This window comes from Jatropha curcas, chromosome 7 (genome assembly GCF_041381405.1).
Source record: "Jatropha curcas cultivar XTBG-Jc1 chromosome 7, XTBG_Jcur_1.0, whole genome shotgun sequence".
In the NCBI taxonomy this organism is placed as follows: domain Eukaryota; kingdom Viridiplantae; phylum Streptophyta; class Magnoliopsida; order Malpighiales; family Euphorbiaceae; genus Jatropha; species Jatropha curcas.
This window is the reverse complement of record NC_143157.1, coordinates 8,643,281-8,663,780: the sequence shown is the minus strand read 5'-3', so window position 1 is coordinate 8,663,780 and position 20,500 is coordinate 8,643,281. Positions and strand designations below refer to the sequence as shown.

At 37.7% G+C, this 20,500-nt stretch overlaps 1 protein-coding gene across 4 annotated transcripts; it reads left to right on the top strand.

Moving 5' to 3' along the window:
• Positions 1-374: 374 nt before the first annotated feature.
• LOC105647896 (Di-glucose binding protein with Kinesin motor domain-containing protein) lies at positions 375-6,113 on the top strand. Of its 4 annotated transcripts, none has more exons than XM_089724320.1 (17): positions 375-617; positions 700-750; positions 1,006-1,583; positions 1,682-1,850; positions 1,945-1,988; positions 2,123-2,336; positions 2,437-2,513; positions 2,599-2,698; positions 2,793-2,891; positions 2,977-3,153; positions 3,248-3,533; positions 3,879-4,040; positions 4,158-4,373; positions 4,492-4,529; positions 4,689-4,852; positions 4,953-5,078; positions 5,159-6,113. In XM_089724320.1, exons 1-17 carry the CDS (start codon positions 533-535, stop codon positions 5,957-5,959), a joined length of 3,387 nt encoding a protein of 1,128 aa, XP_089580446.1. In that variant the 5' UTR covers positions 375-532; the 3' UTR covers positions 5,960-6,113. The 4 variants fall into 4 exon arrangements, with proteins under 4 accessions (XP_089580446.1, XP_012089510.1, XP_089580447.1 ...); XM_012234120.4 differs by having other exon boundaries at positions 376-617; positions 1,009-1,583; positions 1,945-2,012; XM_089724321.1 differs by having other exon boundaries at positions 396-617; positions 1,945-2,012.
• The last annotated feature ends 14,387 nt before the right edge of the window (positions 6,114-20,500 follow it).

Sequence of the window (20,500 nt, the reverse complement as noted above, 5' to 3'; positions counted from 1 at the left end):
ATAAAAAAATTCAATAAAATAAATATACTTAATTAAAAATTTTTAATACATTCTCACTTTTTTCTATCAATATAAAGAGTTAGGTATGAATTAATTACCTTTAATTATAAAAATTTTCACTAATGTTGTGTGATCTTTCGTACAATTCTGATTCATTTCACCAATGGTCTGATCCATTGAAACTTCATTTTACAGATGGTGTATAATTCTGATATGAGAAAAAAGTTCCATTAAGACAGTTGCTTTGATAAAAATTAAAGCTTAAAAACTAAAATTTAATAAAATGACATAATATGAGACTTGAACTATATATGCAATTTTATTTTTAAATGTGAGGTGTGCCCGGTTAACAAATTTCAAATTTTAAAAGAAGGCTCTAACGGTCAGCTTTGTCACTGCACAACGCAGATCGAATGAATTGTTTTGCTTTACCTTCCTTTTTGGGCTTAACGAAATCAAAACTTTCATTATCTTTTTCTCTTTATTCAACGAATTTGTATATTCAACATTTCAAGCTCCAAACACCGTAATAATGGAAGATAACCAAAATCAATGGCATGACCCACTTCTTCTCACTGACGTTTCATGGAATTTGCAGCACCACACCACCTCTAAACGTAATTACATAGTGATCTCTTCTCCTTTTCCTCTACTTTTGCTTCCTTAATTTCTCATCTCTCTCTACTTGGACCTCTGCAGATATTCCACACTCTTGTTCAACTTTGCCTATGCCGGATCTTGATAAAGACCGTACGTGTATCACTTCATTTTTACTGTAATTAGATTTACTTCTTCTTTGCAGTTGAGAAACAAAATCTTGGTGTCGATAGGCAATTTGGTTACAATATCTTCTTGAAATAACTGAGGACTTTTCATTTCTTTTCTGTAATTTTTCATGTGTCGAGATGGCCTTGTTGCTCTTTCTGCTGTTTTTTATTTTGTATGCGTTTGATTGAATTAGCAGATACATTTATATGCAATAATTTGATTCAATTCTAACTCTAGCAGGTCGTTCTGTGCTTGGGTTTTCTTTAACATCTCCTGATCTGGTTATTTGTGCTGGTTCGTCCGAGATTCCCACAACTATATATGGAGATTCCCCTGAATTCTCTGATAGAGGCAAGCACAAGTGCTCTTTTGAGCTTTCTCTAGAAGATGTTATCAAAGATACACTTAAACACCCATCTGTTAAGTTCTCTCCAATCTGTCAAACATTCAACAAAGAATTGTCTCCTGAATCTTCATTGGAGCTGTTCCTAGAGCCGTCAACGGAAGACAAATCACCGCAACATTCCCTTTCCTGTGCAAGCATCAATTCAGGTTCCACTGACGGGGATGTGGTTTTGAATGGTGAAAAGTTTTTGGAGGACAGTCATTTTTCAGGCGGTGATACTGTAAGGACTAATGCTACAATTGAGGCTGGCCTCTCTCTTTACCAAACAGCACGTTTTGGTAACTTCTCATACTACTTTCCTGAATTAGAGCCAGGAAACTATTCTGTGACTCTGCTTCTTGCAGAAATTGTTCTCACAAATGGGCCTCCTGGAATGAGAGTGTTTGATGTTTTTCTGCAAGATAAGAAGGTCAGAGCTAACGAAACTTGAGACGAACTGGATTAATTGCTTTTCATATAATTTTAATTGATAGCATAATCTTTTTCTGTTGATTGATGACCTTCTAGGTCGTTTCCTGCCTAGACATATATGCGCAAGTAGGTGCAAATAAGCCTCTGGTTATATCTCAACTTAAGGCTTGTGTTTACAATGAAGAGGGCTTAACCATTAGGTTTGAAGGAGTAACAGGAAGCCCAATTGTATGTGGCATTTCTATAACCAAAGATTCTTGTGCTTGTAAGTTCAGTTTTTCTAGTTTCTTTTCGTTTCTTGGTTCATATTATCTGCCAATGGGAATATCTCAAGTGCTTCTTCGAAATTTGAATGTCAGATGCTGGGGAAGCTCAATTCTTGAATCCAATGGAAATCTCCCAGGTGGTAGAATGCAAATCACTAGAAGTACAATCTTTTAATCCTATTTATGACTGTTGCTTTATGAGTGGAAAGAAAACAACACTTTGACCGACTTCAGTTCTTTTCCTGTCCCCCCTGAACTCATGGTTAAATAGACAGGTAATGGGGAGCAAGAGGTGAAAGGAGATTATCAGAAGCTGCTACAACATGCAGAGTTTCAGGAAAGAGAACTAACTGAGATGAGGAGTGCAATGGAGAAGCTCAAGAGGGAAAACCATCTTAAGAATAGGGAATGCCAAGACGCATGGAAATCTTTAAAGGACCTCCAGAATGAACTTATGCGCAAGTCTATGCATGTGGGGTCCTTAGGTAAGGAAGTTCCTTTTTTTTTTTCTTCCTGCAGTAAAACTTGTTTCAGACCTCTTCCAAGAAATTAATATTTGTACCTTGAATAATTGTCTGTTTGTAGCATTCGCCATAGAAGGACAAGTGAAAGAGAAGAGCAGGTGGTTCTCATCATTGAGGGACATGGCTAGACAGTTGAAGGTACTGAAATTATGACTAGAGATGTTCTTATAATCAAATTGATATGCAATTATGCAATTATTGTTTATAAAGTTTCATTTTACAGCTTATGAAAGTGGAGCACATAAGGCTATCAGAGGAGGCATTGGCATACAGGCAATTCCTTGCGGATATGGATGAAATGGGGTCTATGATTCAGTCCAAAAGTAGGTCAACTTTACCAATTATAATAAATCCTCAAGTATAAAAACATTAAATGGTTCCATTTGACTTGTCCATTAATTGTTTCTGTTATCATAGTGAAGCAGCAACAAGATTCACATGAAGATCTCAAGATTAAATTTATGGAAGGGTCCAAGGAACGAAAGGAACTCTACAACAAGGTTTTAGAGTTGAAAGGTAGCTTTATCTTTTGCTTTGATATCTAGAAAATGGAAGCTTAATTAGGAAATTAAAGTCACTGAATTCTGATGCTTACTCGCAGGGAATATAAAGGTCTTTTGTCGATGTAGGCCTTTGAATGCTGAAGAACTTGCATTGGAAGCTTCAGTGGCTATTGATTTTGAGTCTGCTAAAGATGGTGAGCTTACTGTAACTTCAAATGGGCTCCCTAGAAAAACCTTCAAGTTTGATGCTGTGTTTAGCCCTCAAGCAGACCAAGGTAATAACTACCAAATATGAAGGAAAACCCATTAAATTTTTCATAATACATAGAGTTTCTTTTAATATTGTCTAATAACTTGTTTGTTATTTAGCTGGAGTTTTTGAAGACACTGCGCCATTTGCAACCTCGGTATTGGATGGTTACAATGTATGCATATTTGCTTATGGACAAACTGGAACTGGGAAAACCTTTACCATGGAGGGTACAGACGAAGCCCGTGGAGTAAACTTTAGGATTCTTGAGGAGATATTTAGGATAATTAAGGACCGCCATGAGCTATTTCGGTATGATGTATCTGTTAGTGTTCTAGAAGTCTACAATGAGCAAATACGAGATTTGCTGGGTTCAGGCTCTCAGCCAGGAGTAGCTGCAAAGAGGTAATATTGATATTCTTTAGTCATTTTTCCTTTCTTATGGTTCCTTATTCCTAGAACATTGTAAAGATGTCTTTTAGGAGTTAAGACCTGGTATCTGGCTCTATTTCTGTTTTCTTGAATTCTGTTGTCAACTTAAGTAGCAATTTTGAATGGAAACTTGACTTCACATTAAATGCCTTTGAAATGAGATGTCTCTAGGATTTCGTCATTTTAATTATAATATTCCCATTGCTCGATTCTTGAGCATATTCTCTAACAGTTTTTTTGTTTCTTTATAAATTACTGGAAAACTGGACAACTCTGCAAAATTAAGTAACCCTGAATATTTTTCGGTACTTTTGTTAGGCTGGAAATAAGACAAGTGGGTGAAGGACTACATCATGTCCCAGGGTTGGTCGAAGCACATGTAAACAACATAAGTCAGGCCTGGGAAGTTCTTCAAAGTGGAAGTAATGAAAGGGCAGTTGGCTCAACCAATGCCAATGAGCACAGCAGCCGATCCCATTGGTATTTGAATTCCATATTCCCATTTGAATCCCAAGTTGAGTAAAATTTATTTATATTAAATAACAAAATATTTTGATTAGCTGTGCTAAAGGGTATTGTGGTTCTCCATTGATACAGCATACACTGTGTGATGGTGAAAGGTGAAAATTTATTGAATGGGGAATGCACAAAAAGCAAATTATGGTTGGTTGATCTAGCAGGAAGTGAGCGAGTGGCAAAGACAGAAGTCCAAGGAGAGCGACTTAAGGAAACTCAAAATATAAACAGATCCTTATCCGCACTTGGTGATGTCATTTCTGCTCTTGCAACTAAAAGCCCTCACATCCCATTCAGGTTATAATTTACTGACTGGAGTTTATATCATTTTTCTGAATTTGCATATCAACAACCCCATGTTATTTTCATTCAGTTTGAAACATTCCTATGTTAAAAATGAGTACTCACTTTGTAGGAATTCCAAGCTCACCCACCTGCTTCAGGATTCCCTAGGTACATTTGTGTCTGCAATTCAAAAAGATGGGAAAGATTATTTCTAGTTTTAGATTTGGTGAAATTCCTTTTTTTTTTCTGCTTCTTTCTTTTTGTTATTTATTGCTATCTGGGCAAAATGAAATAAGAAGCCTAATGAATGCATTTATATTTTACTAGGAGGAGATTCAAAGACGCTAATGTTTGTTCAGATAAGTCCTAATGAGAATGACCTGGGAGAGACCCTTTGCTCACTGAACTTTGCAAGTAGAGTTAGAGGGATAGAGTTAGGTCCTGCAAAAAGGCAGCTGGACTCTACTGAACTTCTGAGATACAAACAGATGGTACAATTAATTTAAGTATTCGAATTGCTCCATTGTTCATGAAAACTTATTTATTTTGTATGAAGTTGTGCTTGTGTAAAAATCTGATTATTCTTGTAAGGCTGAAAAATCAAAACAAGATTTGAAGACCAAAGATATACAAATGAAGAAGATGGAAGAAACAATCCATGGATTAGACTTGAAGATAAAAGAGAAAGACCTTAGAAATAAGAATCTGCAAGAAAAGGTAACACATAAGGAACCTGATGCTATTGCCAATTTGCCTGAAAAATATTTGACTTTCGCGTGTGAAATATTTTATTTCAGGTGAAAGAGTTGGAGTCGCAACTGTTAATTGAAAGGAAGCTAGCACGTCAGCATGTGGACTCAAAGATAGCTGAGCAACAGCAACAACAAATGAAACAACAGCAAGATGAGCAACAAGCGAGGGCAGCTCTTGCAAATCGACAATTAGGAAGTAATAAGAATTTCAACGAATCTGCAAAAGAACAAGGAAAATGCAGCCAACCGCTTATGGAAAATAACAGCCACAGAGTTCCAGCAGATGGCATTGTCAAGTTTATTGATCCCACAGAAAAAGAGAACAATCCCGAGATGGCTGCGCAGCAACAGCGATTACCCAAGAGGACTGGGAGAGCCTCAATTTGTACAATAGGTCAACGGTTGCCAATGGCTCAAGCTCCGAGACGCACCTCGCTCATTCCACTTCCAAGTGTACCTGGTGGTTTATTACCATTGTCATTATGCCACGATTATATTAAAGAAGACGCAGGAGGGTCTGAATCTAACTGCTTGCCAGAGCAAATACATTGCAGCAGTCCTAAAGGGTCAAAACATGGAACCACAACGCTAAGCAGCATATTGAGACGAAGCCTTCAAAAGAAAAATCAAATGAAATCTCCAGTGCACCACTTAAGAAAAGGAGGTATAAATGTTGGGATGGAGAAGGTTAGAGTCTCTATTGGAAGTAGAGGGAGGATGGCGCATAGGGTACTGCTAGGCAATGGTAGAAGAGCAGGAATGAAGGATACTCAGGTGAACCGAATTCAGAGGGAAAAAAAGGAGCGAGGGTGGAATATTGGAATGGTGGGAAGAACAGCAATCTAATTATTGAAATTAATTTCATTGCGTAATAGAAGAGGTACTTTAGTTGATTCTTTGTGTATGATCCTAATCATCTGATGGATTTGTCGATGTACAGTATGTGCTTCTTGCAACAATTGAAATGCTTGATATTTAATGGGCTATATATTGTTTCCAATTGTAGCAATTGCCTGCCTGCCTGCCTCTACATGGCGACAGTTGAGATAACGAAATCTTGTACACATTTGACATTCTTTTCCTTACCACTACTTATAGAGGTGATATTAGGAGTGGCCACGGTTTCGAAACTGCAGGTTCAGATTTTAAAAAATTCAGAATTGAAACCGAACCGAAAATTGACAGTTTCAGGTACAGTTTGAAATCAAACTGTAACGGTTTTGATTTCAGTTCCTTAATTGTTCCAAATTAGCAGTTCCGGCCGATTTTCGGATTGATTTTCCAACATTATAAAATCAAAAGTTAGGGAACATTTTGTTTTTGAAAATTTAAAATTTAAATATTTATGAAATAAATTTTAGAAAAAACATAAAGAAAAAATTAAAAAAAGGGTTAAATTAATTTATTTATTAAAAAAAAAAGGCTTGAACTTATTATTTTTTTTTTAGAAAAAGGGCTTGAACTTAATTTATTTATTTTTAAATGAAAAGGGGTATTTGTAGTAAATCCAAAAAATCAAATTTCTACAAAATACTCTTAAAACTAGCCGTTATACAGTTGTTAGGAGGGTTAATTTGAGGATTTCAAAAAAATGTTTGAAAAAATAAAAAAAATTATTGAAACCAGGTGGAACCACCAGTTCTGGCCGATTCTTGGAACCGCTAGTTCATGATTCCTCAAAAGTTGGAATCGAAATCGGACCGCAGACCCTCGATTTCGATTTCGGTTCGAACCAATTTTGGTTCCTCACGATTTTGGTTTCCACTAGTTCCAAATTCAAAAACTGGGAAATAACCACCCCTAGGTGATATGCATTGGCTAACTAGTTAACCGAAACTCACCTTTTCTTTTTAGAAAAAAAAATTGCAGAGGCATTGAACTTTTCAATAAGAATAACTCGGTTATTATTTGCTTCTTTTAAGAATAGTTTATTAAAAGGCAATGATAGGTGTATCGAGTTGTGAGGCCTTGATCCAAGGGCCAGGTACAATTCGCTAGAGGGGATTGAGTGTTTAGAAAGTAAACTTGAGAAGAACCATCAATAATTTTGTAGAATTGTCACTTAAATTCAATTTTAAAGTAAAATTGAGAAAAACCTTTAATTGACTCTAATTGGAAAATTGCACTAATCAATGAAACCAGAGAGGATTTGAGTACTAGATTTTTGATTTAAATGTTCAACTAATTGGCCAATTGTTAAAGTTCAATCCAAGTGAACAGATTTAAGACGAAGAGAATGACATTTATACAAAAGCAATAAAGTAAAGTAAATTGTTGACTGATACGGATCAAGGGAGCAAGATGAAGGATCCCCTAGCTCTACCTAACGGGCCAATCACAAGAGCTCGTGCAACCAAGCTACGAGCAGCCTTGAATGCATTTGCTCAAGAACAAATTACATTGGAGCTTCAAGATCATAATTATGCAAGATGTAAGATTGAACTTGAGGAAGCACCAAAGCTTGTTATGGTGCTTGAGGCGTGCAAAGAGGTTGCCTGTTGATGAAGTTTACATGATTCTATACTTAGGCAAATTTAGGAGGATGTTATTTTATTATGAGCTTAAGTATGGGTTGTGACGCGGAACCCAATGAAAATAAATTTCATGAACTCAATGACAAGTTTTGGAAGAGATCAAAGATCTAGAATAAATTCCCCTCTATGGCACCCAAAGCTTAAAGAAGCAAGAACACCAATAATAGAGTAAAAGAATAAGATAAACGCCACAAAGAATTGATAAGTTTACCTTGATTCTTGATGCAATTAGAAGAATGCAATCTCACACCCTCTAAAAACATGAACACGCCTAAGCATGAAGAAGTAGTCTTTAATTCATTGAATAATTGTTGAATAATTACAAAATAACAAGTTATTTATACTAATCTAAGAGGTCCAGATCCTTAAAGGATTTAGAGTTAGCTAAGGAGTAAGATTTAGCAAATCTAAACCAACTAAGGATAAGACTAATAAAATCATAACAACTTAAGGATTTGGATATCTAATCCAAATCTACTAAAGATTGACTAAATCTAAACAAAATAAGGCTAATTAATCAAGGGGGGCCGAAATATTGGAGGCCCAACCCATTAACAAAGCAAAAACTCAAAATAAGCTAACTAACTTAATGAGAGGCAGGGACAAGCACGGCCTGGGTGTGCTATCTGGCACGGGCGTGCTTCAATGTAGGAGTTCCCTCGTGAGAGTCAGAGGGAAGCACGGCCAGGGTGTGCTATTTGGCACGGGGGTGCTTCAGAGTCAGAGGGAAGCACGGCCTGGGTGTGCTATTTGGCACGGGGGTGCTTCAAGGTAGTTGTTTTCCTTAGCAAGTCAGACGAGGGCACGACCTGGGGTGTGCCATCTAGCACGGGCGTGCTAACCAATTCATGTTCCCACTCAACATGTGCTTCTATTAATGTGAGAAACTTAGGTGTTCCTTCAAGTTCTTCATAGCACTTGTTGAAAGCAAGGTCATGGAGCTCTTTTGTAACTTGTTCTTGAATATGTAAGGACATGGTTGCTCCATACTTCTTTGCACGGCTCCTTGTAATTGGTCCACTAGGAAGTGCTAATGGATTGCCATTGTTGTGGTCCTTGTTCCCTTGAGCTCCATAGGTGGTTGGTGGTAGTGGATCCGTATCATCCCCCCCTTCTTTAAAAAGATTTGTCCTCAAATCTGCATCCATGTCAAAGGGAGACAAATCACTGACATTAAAAGTTGTAGAAACATCATACTCACCTGGCAAGTCTATCTTATAGTCATTGTCATTGATGCGCTCTAAGACTTGGAATGGACCATCTCCATGTGCATCTAGCTTACTCTTCCTTTGGTTGGGAAATCTTTCCTTGCGAAAGTGTACCCAAACCCAATCACCTGGCATAAGCACCAACTTTTTCCTGCCCTTGTTGGCTTTATTAGCATATTGCTTGTTCCTCTTTTCTATGTTGGCTCTAGCCTTCTCATGTAAAGACTTCACCAATTCTGCCTTTTTCTCACCATCTAGATTAGAAAGTTCATTCAAAGGTAAAGGAACAAGATCTAATACAGTTAGTGGATTAAAGCCTATACAAGTTCAAATGGACTATAACCTGAGGTAGAATGTATGCTACGATTATATGCAAATTCAATGAATGGCAAACAATCTTCCCAAGTTTTCAAGTTCTTACCCACAATGGTACGAAGCAATGTTCCTAAAGTTCTATTCACAACTTCAGTTTGTCCATCTGTTTGTGGATGACAAGTTGTAGAATAAAGCAATTTAGTTCCAAGCTTTCCCCATAAAACTCTCCAAAAGTGTGAAAGGAACTTTGCATCTCTATCAGAAACTATAGTTGATACGGATCGGATCAAAGAATGAGATATAAGTTCGCCTCTATGGCACCCCACGTTTATAATGAAACGGAAACACCAATAATCGAGCAAAGAACAAGATAAACGCCATAAACAAGTTGATAAGCTTACCTTAATTCTTGATGCAATTAGAGGAAGCAATCTCTCACTATCACTCTAAGCAAAGGAGTACAAGCAAAGCTTAAACAAATGAAGTTTTCAATATCTCAAAAATTGTGTTCTTACATGGAATACAAGACATTTATACTAAAACAAGAAACTAGGGCTTAATGAAGCATAAAACACATAAAACGCGTTACTGTAGCGCGTCTGAGTTCCTGTAGCACGTTACTGTAGAAAAGTCAAATTTACTGTAGCAAGTCAAACTAATTGGCACGGTTCCTGTAGCGCTTCTGAGTTCCTGTAGCACTGTAGCGCTTCTGAGTTCCTGTAGCACGTTACTGTAGCAGCGTGCTTTCCTCCACTTAAAGAGCCACCAACAACATTAGAAGCCTAGGAATGCCTTCAAGTTCCTCACAACACTTGTTGAATGCAACATCATGCAGTTCTTGTGTTATTTGGGCTTGAACAAATAATGATATGGCTGCCCCATATCGCTTGGCACGGCTCCTTGTAATCGGTCCAATAGGAAGCACCAATGGATCTCCTTCGTCGTTCACCATGCCTCCTTGTGATCCAGCGACGAGTGATGATGGATCCGTATCAATAGTTCTTGGTACCCCATGCAATCTTACCACTTCTTTAAAGTATAATTCAATAATATTATTGGCATCATCAGTTTTATGACAAGGAATGAAATAAGCCATCTTGCTAAATCTATCAACAACAACAAATATGCTATATTTACCACGTTTAGTCCTAGGCAATCCAAGTACAAAGTCCATAGATACATCAATCCAAGGAGAACTAGGAACAGGTAAAGGCATGTATAATCCATGAGGCATAGACTTAGATTTGGCCTGTTTACAAGTAATACAAGAGTTACAAACCCTCTCTACATCTTTAATCATGTGAGGCCAATAAAAGTGTTCATTTAACATATCATAAGTCTTATGTACCCCAAAGTGTCCCATCAATCCCCCCACTATGAGATTCAAGCACAAGCAATTCACGCATAGAACATTTTGGCACACAAAGTTTGCTACCCTTAAACAAATATCCATCATGTCTATAGAACTTATCAAATGCTCCATGCTCACATGCTACATATATGTTGCCAAAGTCAGAATCATTCACATATAAGTCCTTAACATACTCAAATCCAAGTAATTTAGAACTAAGAGCAGTAATTAGAGTATATCTTCTTGACAATGCATCAGCAACAACATTATCTTTTCCATGCTTTTATTTAATCACATATGGAAATTGTTCAATAAATTCAACCCACTTACCATGCCTTTTATTGAGCTTACCTTGACCCTTCAAGTGTTTTAGGGCCTCATGGTCAGTATGGATGACAAACTCTTTAGGTAATAAGTAGTGTTGCCAAACATGTAAAGTTCTTACCAAGGCATAAAGCTCTTTGTCATAGGTTGAATAGTTGAGTTGTGCTCCATTCAACTTCTTACTAAAGTAGGCAATTGGCTTCTTTTCTTGCATTAGGACAGCTCCAATTCCCACTCCAGAAGCATCACACTCAATCTCAAAAGTATTCTCAAAATTAGGCAAAGAAAGTATAGGTGCAGAAGTTAACTTCCCTTTAAGTGTGTCAAACGCCTTTTGTTGCTCTTCTCCCCACTTGAACCCAACTTCCTTTTTGATAATTTCTGTTAGTGGTGCTGCAATTGAAGAGAAATCTTTAACAAACCTTCTATAGAAGCTTGCCAACCCATGAAAGCTCCTAACTTCGGAAACTGATTTGGGAGTTGGCCACTCTTTGATAGCTTTTACTTTCTCCTCATCTACTTCAATACCCTGTGCACTCACAATAAAACCAAGAAATACAAGTCTATCTATACAAAATGTGCATTTGTTAAATTTAGCATACAACTTTTCAGTCCTTAAAGTTTGTAACACTATCCTAACATGCTCAATATGATCATTAAGAGACTTGCTATAGATGAATATATCATCAAAGTATACAACCACAAATTTTCCTAAGAAGGCACGTAATACATGGTTCATAAGCCTCATAAAAGTACTAGGTGCATTAGATAATCCAAAAGGCATCACTAACCATTCATACAAACCATACTTAGTTTTAAAAGCAGTTTTCCATTCATCACCTGGTTGCATTCTAATTTGATGGTAACCACTCATTAAATCAATTTTAGTAAAGTAAGTTGCCCCATGCAATTCATCTAACATATCATCAAGTCTAAGGATAGGGTGTCTATACTTTACAGTGATTTTGTTGACCGCTCTACAATCAACACACATGCGCCATGTTCCATCCTTTTTAGGTACTAGAAGCACGGGAACGGCACACGGGCTCATGCTTTCTCTCACCAAACCTTTCTCCATAAGTTCATCAACTTGCCTTTGCAACTCCTTTGTTTCCATTGGATTGCTTCTATAGGCAGGCCTATTTGGAATGGTGGATCCAGGAATGAAGTCAATTTGATGTTCTATTCCTCTTAAAGGTGGTAAACCACTTGGTAGTTCACTAGGAAAGACATCATCAAATTCCTGCAACATAGAAACAAACATAGAAGGCAAACTATCAAGGTTAGTGTTAGTTTCAGCAAATAAAACCTCTTTGTACCTTAGAAGCAATATGGGCTTCTCCAAGGCAATAGCACATTTAACCTCTCTAACTCTTGCATAAAAAGTCTGTTTCTTTTTCTCTACTCTCTGTTTTTCACTCACAATTGGGCCATTTATTTGTTTTGTTATTTTTGTGGCCTCTTTTCCCTCATTCTTACCATCTTCTCTCTTTTGTTCTCTCGAAATTTCACTCTCTTTTTTTCTCAAGGTCGAAACCTCTCTCTCTCTCTCAATTATCTTTCTTTGGTCTTCATAAACCTCTTGAGGTGATAAAGGTACAAGAACCACCTTTTTCCCCTTATGAATCAAAGAATATCGATTGTGGAATCCATCATGAAGTGCTCTTCTATCATATTGCCATGGTCTTCCCAACAATAGATGTCCAGCTTGCATAGGTACTATATCACACAAAATTTCATCTTCATACCATCCAATAGAAAATGGCACAAGTACCTGTTTAGTCACTTTCACTTCCCCACAATCATTCAACCATTGCAACCTATAAGGTTTAGGATGCTTGAGACAAGTCAAGTTCAGTTTGTTTACCATGTTTACACTAGCAACATTAGTGCAACTACCCCCATCAATAATAAGAGTACACACTTTCCCACTAATCAAACATCTAGTGTGAAATATATTCTCACGTTGCTCAAGGCTTTCTTCTTTAACATGCATGTTCAAAGCACGCCTAGCAACCAAAGCTTCTCCATGTTCAGGAAGTATCAAATTTTCTGAATCATCATCATCATTATCATCAAGTAATTTAGGCATATCATCATAATCACTACATTCAGATTCAGAACTAATATTCCCATCATCTTTAGCAATCATAACCCTTTTATTAGGACATTGAGATGCATAATGCCCTTTTCCCAAACATTTAAAGCATTTAATTTCTCTAGAAGGGGTTGTAGAGTTAGAAGTACCTTTGTTGCTTTTAAATGGAGTTTGGACAGTTTCTTTACCCTTTGAAGTTGAATCTATCCTTTGAGAACTTGTGATACGGATCCATCATCACTCGTCGCTGGATCGCAAGGAGGCATGGTGAACAACGAAGGAGATCCATTGGTGCTTCCTATCGGACCGATTACAAGGAGCCGTGCCAAGCGATATGGGGCAGCCATATCATTATTTGTTCAAGCCCAAATAACACAAGAACTTCATGATGCCGCATTCAACAAGTGTTGTGAAGAACTTGAAGGCATTCCTAAGCTTCTAATGTTGTTGGTGGCATGTGAAGTTGAAGCACTCCATTAAATTTGTTTGGATTGCTACAGTGGAGGAAGGCACGCCTGCTACAGTGGAGGAAAGCACGCCTGCTACAGTGCCAGCGCCAATTAGCTTGACTGCTACAGTGGAGGAAAGCACGCCTGCTACAGTGACATCGACTTGAAGGCTTGGAGTGACTTAGGCGTGTTTTGTGTGTTTTATGCTTTGTTAAACCTAGTTTCCTTATTTAGTATAAATAACTTGTCTTCCATGTAAGGACAGAACTTTTGATATTGATAAACTTCATTTGTTCAAGCTTTGCTTGTTCTCCTTTGCTTAGAGTGATAGTGAGAGATTGCTTCCTCTAATTGCATCAAGAATTAAGGTAAACTTATCAACTCATTTGTGGCGTTTATCTTGTTCTTTGCTTGATTATTGGTGTTACCGTTTCCTTATAAACGTGGGGTGCCATAGAGCGATTGATCTCGATTATTGGTGTTTCCGTTTCATTATAAACGAGGGGTGCCATAGAGGCGACCTTATATCTCATTCTTTGATTCGATCCGTATCAACTTGAGCCTCTAAATTCTTTCTTCTCACCTTCTTTAGGCCATTTAGATCCTCATGTGTTGTTGGAATACTTGTTGTTGTTGGATCTCTCCTTTTTCTGTCTTTCAAGTTTCATGGCCATATCTACCATCTCCTCTAAGCTTTCATACCTATACATCTCTAAAGCATCAGCAATGTCTTTATTGAGACCTCCAAGGAATCGTGACATGGTGATTTGCTCCTCCTCCTCAATCTTGGCTCTAGCCATGCAAATCTCCATCTCCTTGTAGTATTCTTCAACACTTCTTCCTCCTTGCACCATCCTTGCTAATTTATTGTGTAAATCCCTAAAGTAGTGAGTAGGGACAAATTTTTGGTGCATCAATTCTTTCATAATCTCCCATGGTGGTACAGGTCGCAATCCCTTTCTTCTTCTTTTCAATAGTAATTGTTCCCACCAAAACATGGCATAACCTTTGAATTCAACAGCAGCAAGATGGGATTTCTTTTCTTGAGAATAGTTATGGCATTCAAAAATTTGTTCTACTTTTCTCTCCCATTCAAGATATTCTTCAGCATTGTTATTGCCTTTGAATTCTGGAATCTTCATTTTAATTGATCCCAAGTCCCCATCAAGTTTATTAGGATTGGTCTCTTCACTCTCTTCAACATCATGGTCTTGAAATCTGGTTTGTGGACGAGTTCTAGTTGTATTAGAGCTTTGTGAAGCTTTTATCTCTTGCAACTCCTCCCTCATGTCTTGGACAAGATTATTGAAGGTTCTAAACTGTCCTTGAATTGCTTCCATGAAGAGTTTTAATTGAGGATCTTTAATTGGAATTCCATCATTACCATCACCAGATTTGCCTGTACTCATGGTTATTTTTCAAAAGAAAACACAAGAAGATTTGAGTTAATGGTAATTTCACTCCCTCACGTGTTTACACTCTTGAATCACTCCTTGCAATTCTTCCAATTGAACTTCAGAATCTTAGTTCAACCAACCAATTCAAAGATCACGTTTACAATCAAGGAATAAAACTTAACAATGAAAAGCAAGCACAAATACTAGAAAGAAGACTCAAAACGTGATGGATAGTAGCACAAGAGTATGAATAATGCACTACTGTAATTATCAATTAGAGTGTAGTAAACAAGCAAACACACCCTAACAATGTAATAGAAGCAATAGAAAGCTCATACAAAAACAAGAAACTAGAATTTAAAATACAATATTAGGATATAATGTATGAATTTGGCTTACTACAAAGCAAACCAAATATGGACCTAATTAATTCTACCCAAAACAAAGCAAGCAATCAAAGAAAAACAAAGAAAACAATATTTTAATTAAGGCCAGAACCGTGCACGGGCGTGCGTAAATAGGCCTAGTCCAACAAGTGGAAGTCAGAAACATGCACGGGTATGCTTGAGGTGAAGCACGGGCGTGCTGCCTTGTGTCCCTTTTCAATGCAACCCAATTTAAGTAGGATTCTTAGATTTGAAAAGGATTGTAGTAGATTTTGCTCAATCTCAAAAGATATGGTCAACTAATTTTTTTGTTATCTTATCCACAAGTAGTTAAGATTGGATTTATCACAAGATTATAGTGGATAACTAAATCCCATAAAATATGGTCAAATCCCTTTAGGATTAGGAATAATCCCACTAAATATGGTCAAATCTCCTAAGGATTAGGAATAATCCCACAAAATATGGCAAAATCCCACAAAATAAGGTAAAATCCCTTTGAATTAGGATCAAATCCCTTGGATTCAGGAACAAAATCAAGATCCACACAAGCAATTTCAATGGTGGACGAAATTTTCTTTCTATACTCTTTTTTTTTTTTTTTTTTTTTTTTTTTTTTGCAACAAGATCTAAGATCTAAACTTCCAGAATTGAAACAAGCACGAAATTACTAAATTTAATTGAAGCAAAAACGAATTGAAACAATCAAACAAGAAAACAAACACAAAAGAAATAAGATGAAGAAGAAAACAAACACAAAAACAAGAAGAATAAGAAAACAAATAAACACAAACCCTAGAACTACGATAAATAAGAATTTACCTTAATCTTTGGCTCTGATACCAAACTGACGCGGAACCCAATGAAAATAAATTTCATGAACTCAATGACAAGTTTTGGAAGAGATCAAAGATCTAGAATAAATTCCCCTCTATGGCACCCAAAGCTTAAAGAAGCAAGAACACCAATAATAGAGTAAAAGAATAAGATAAACGCCACAAAGAATTGATAAATTTACCTTGATTCTTGATGCAATTAGAAGAATGCAATCTCACACCCTCTAAAAACATGAACACGCCTAAGCATGAAGAAGTCGTCTTTAATTCATTGAATAATTGTTGAATAATTACAAAATAACAAGCTATTTATACTAATCTAAGAGGTCCAGATCCTTAAAGGATTTAGAGTTAGCTAAGGAGTAGGATTTAGCAAATCTAAACCAAGGATAAGACTAATAAAATCATAACAACTTAAGGATTTGGATATTTAATCCAAATCTACTAAAGATTGACTAAATCTAAACAAAATAAGGCTATAATTAATCAAGGGGGGCCGAAATATTGGAGGCCCAACCCATTAACAAAGCAAAAACTCAAAATAAGCTAACTAACTTAATGAGAGGCAGGGACAAGCACGGCCTGGGTGTGCTATTTGGCACGGGCGTGCTTCAATGTAGGAGTTCCCTCGTGAGAGTCAGAGGGAAGCACGGCCAGGGTGTGCTATTTGGCACGGGGGTGCTTCAGAGTCAGAGGGAAGCACGGCCTGGGTGTGCTATTTGGCACGGGGGTGCTTCAAGGTAGTTGTTTTCCTCAGCAAGTCAGACGAGGGCACGGCCTGGGGTGTGCCATCTAGCACGGGCGTGCTAACCAATTCATGTTTCCACTCAACATGTGCTTCTATTAATGTGAGAAACTTAGGTGTTCCTTCAAGTTCTTCATAGCACTTGTTGAAAGCAAGGTCATGGAGCTCTTTTGTAACTTGTTCTTGAATATGTAAGGACATGGCTGCTCCATTCTTCTTTGCACGGCTTCTTGTAATTGGTCCACTTGGAAGTGCTAATGGATTGCCATTGTTGTGGTCCTTGTTCCCTTGAGCTCCATAGGTGGTTGGTGGTAGTGGATCCGTATCAGGTTGTGTAGGGCCTCTAGCCCATTTGTCCTGTTTTTGTTTAAATTCTTTTAGTGGACTTAATTAATTAGTGTAAGGCTGGTTGGGCTTATTTTCCAGAGTTGGGGCAGTCCTAAATTAGTTAATGTTTAAGTCAGGCTTGTTTTAATTAGTTAGCTTGGACTTGTATTTAATTAAGCCCATTTGGGCCTCATTAGGTTTAGGCCTGGGCTAACTTAAGTTAATAGCTAAGTTAGGGTTAGCTTAGGTTATTTATATTGTGTTGTAAGAGCTGCACGGTAGCCAAGCTTGAATTAATCAAAACCTTACGTTTTTTTCTTTGTTCTTCAAGAACAGACCGTGTTCTTCATCTTTGCATGAATAGAACCATATTTTCCTTAGTAATTAGGCTTGTGAGTTTTATAAGATTAATTGCGCCAAGAATTTCAGAGTTGTTTTCAAGAGTACTTGAAAGCAAGTTTCTGATTCTTGTTCTAAATTCCTTGTTTTTCTCTCTTCAAGAGTACTTGGGGGTCAAAGGGATTGACGGGTAGTTCCGTGATTGCATGCTTTCCGCTAGATTTCCTTGTTGATTTGCAAGAGTACTTGTTAATTAGCTAGGGTCGTATTATCTGGTATCAGAGCACTGTGGTTGTGGATTTCAATCTATCCTAGGGTTAGGGACTTAAAGAAAAAAAAAACGAAAAGAAAAAGGAATTTTTGTGAGAATTTAGCTGCAAATTCGTATTGAAAAAAAAAAAAATTGTCAGTCGTTTCTTACCTGAGAATTATATGCTAGTAAACTATATGCTTGTATCAAGCACTTGAGAATTGATTTGTGACAACCTAAAATTGTGAACTGAAGTATATTGATATTCTAGCACTGCTATAGTTACATTATGTTCTTTGAAAAATTTTCTTGAATACTAGCTTTGATAATTAGATTAATTAGGTCCATAGTTAATTTGCTTTGTAGTGAATTAACTTCATTCATCTTGTCCAAAATTGTCTATTTGTTGATTCTTGTATTCTGCTATTTGTTTGTTTGGAACAATTAGAGCTGTAGTAGTTAGGAAATATTGGATTTCGCACATTCAGGGAGAAGCACGCTCGTGCCATATTTTAGCACGCCCGTGCTCGCCTCTGGAAGTCCAGGCGATTCTACAGGCTGGGAGAAGCATGCCCGTGCTACCTCTATAATCAGCCTGTGCTTGCCTCTGGAAGTTCAGGCGATTCTGCAGGCTGGGAGAAGCACGCCCGCGCTACCTCTATAATCAGCCCGTGCTAGCCTCTGGAAGTCTAAGCACGCCTGTGCCAAACATAGCACGCCCGTGCTAGCCTCTGGAAGTCCAAAACTTGCCCGTGCCGTTCCAGCATGCCCATGCTTTGCCTCTTGTCATTGCTAAAAGTGTTATTTGCTTTTTCCTTCACTTTAGTTTATTAAATTCTAGCAATACACCTTTCTTATTCTTGTATTGCCATTCAAAACGTTGTGATTTCTTGTTAGAGTTTGTGCATTATTTGATTATATATTCTTTGCTTTCCTAACTTTCTCTTGACTTTTGCAGCAACTTTGGGATTCTGAAGTGCAATTATTCAAGTGGAAAGAGTGGTAAAAGGCTGGAGTGAAACCCATATATAGAGAAAAGCTAAATAAAGAGAGAAACACGTGAGGGAGTGATAAACTAACCATTTCCTTTAGATTTGTGTTTGCTATTTTTATTTCAGGATGTCTGATTCATCTAGAGGGAAGAATGACAGCCCTCTCAAGGTTGAAGACCCAAAACTACAAGCCTTTCTAGATGCTTTCTCTGGAGAGATGGGACGAATCACTAGGCTTATGGAGAGCTTTAATGACAGATTAGAGCTTCAAGAGCAAAAGACAGAAAGACATGATCCTACTGCCACAAGGAGGGGTGCAACCACTTCCAAAGAGCACTCTAGACAACCTTGGCATGAAGAGTATGAAGAAGAGGTTGATACGCCATTAGATGGTAACTTGGGTAACATCAAACTCAAGGTGCCACTGACGCGAATCCGGGATCGGGAATCAAAGGAATGAGATGTAAGTTCGCCTCTATGGCACCCCACGTTTATAATGAAACAGAAACACCAATAATCGAGATTAAACGCTCTATGGCACCCCACATTTATAATGAAACGGTAACACCAATAATCGAGCAAAGAACAAGATAAACGCCACAAACGAGTTGATAAGTTTACCTTAATTCTTGATGCAATTAGAGGAAGCAATCTCTCACTATCACTCTATGCAAAGGAGAACAAGCAAAGCTTGAACAAATGAAGTTTTTCAATATCTCAAAGTTGTATTCTTACATGGAAGACAAGTTATTTATACTAAAATAAGAAAACTAGGCTCAATAAAGCACAAAACACATAAAACACGCCTAAGTCAGTGTCTTGCATGGTCTGGGGCATGCTAATTGGCACGGGCGTGCTTCTCCAAGCCTTCAAGTCAGAAAGTCACCGTAGCAAAGTCACTGTAGCGACTGTAGCACTCCAACTTCACATGCCACCAACAATATAAGAAGCCTAGGAATGCCTTCAAGTTCCTCACAACACTTGTTAAATGCCCGATCGTGATGCTCTTGTATGATTTGGACTTGAATATATAAGGACATGGCTGCCCCATATCTCTTTGCATGACTTCTTATAATTGCCCCTTTAGGAAGCACCAATGAATCTCCCATGTTATTCTCCATAGTCCCTTGAGCTCCATGGTCGAGTGTCGGTGGATCCGTATTAGCCACCTTTCAAAGGCCGAAACAATGTAGACGAGTACTTGGAATGGGGGAGGAAGGTTGAGATGATCTTTGAATGCAACAGGTATACTGAGGAGAAAAAGGTGAAGATTGCAGCCTTAGAATTTCAAGACTATGCTCTGTTTTGGTGGGATTAACTTAATTAGAGTCGAAGAAAAGTGGGAAGACGACCTATCCACAATTGGGAAGATATGAAGGAAGTAATGAGAAAACGTTTTCTTCCTGCTCATTATTTCAGGGAGTTGCATCAGAAGCTTCATAGACTCATCCAAGGAGCCAAATCAGTGGAGGACTACCATAAAGATATGGAGATGTGCATGGCTAGAGCACACATCGAGGAGGAAGAGGAGGTAACTATGGCCAGATTCCTAGGTGGCCTTAATAAGGACATAGCTGATGCACTAGAAATGTACAAGTATGATTCCATGGAGGAGATGCTGAATATGGCTATGAAGTTAGAGAAGCAGAGAAAAGGGAAGAACACCACATCATATAGGGCTGCCAACAACAACAGCAACTCTTGGAGTACGAGATGGCCTAAAAGAGAGGAGAAAAAAGAGTTTCAAAACTCTAAGAAAAAAGAGTTTCAAAACTCTACACAAAAGGGGACAAATTCAGTGTCTAAGGCATTCACGCCTAATGCCCCAACTTATTC

Coding starts and splice junctions, on each gene's coding strand:
- LOC105647896 (XM_089724321.1), top strand. CDS start 533: ATGGAAGATAACCAAAATCAATGGCATGACCCACTTCTTCTCACTGAC. Junction 3,534..3,878: donor CCAGGAGTAGCTGCAAAGAG/GTAATATTGATA, acceptor TACTTTTGTTAG/GCTGGAAATAAGACAAGTGG. Junction 4,530..4,688: donor CCTGCTTCAGGATTCCCTAG/GTACATTTGTGT, acceptor ATATTTTACTAG/GAGGAGATTCAAAGACGCTA.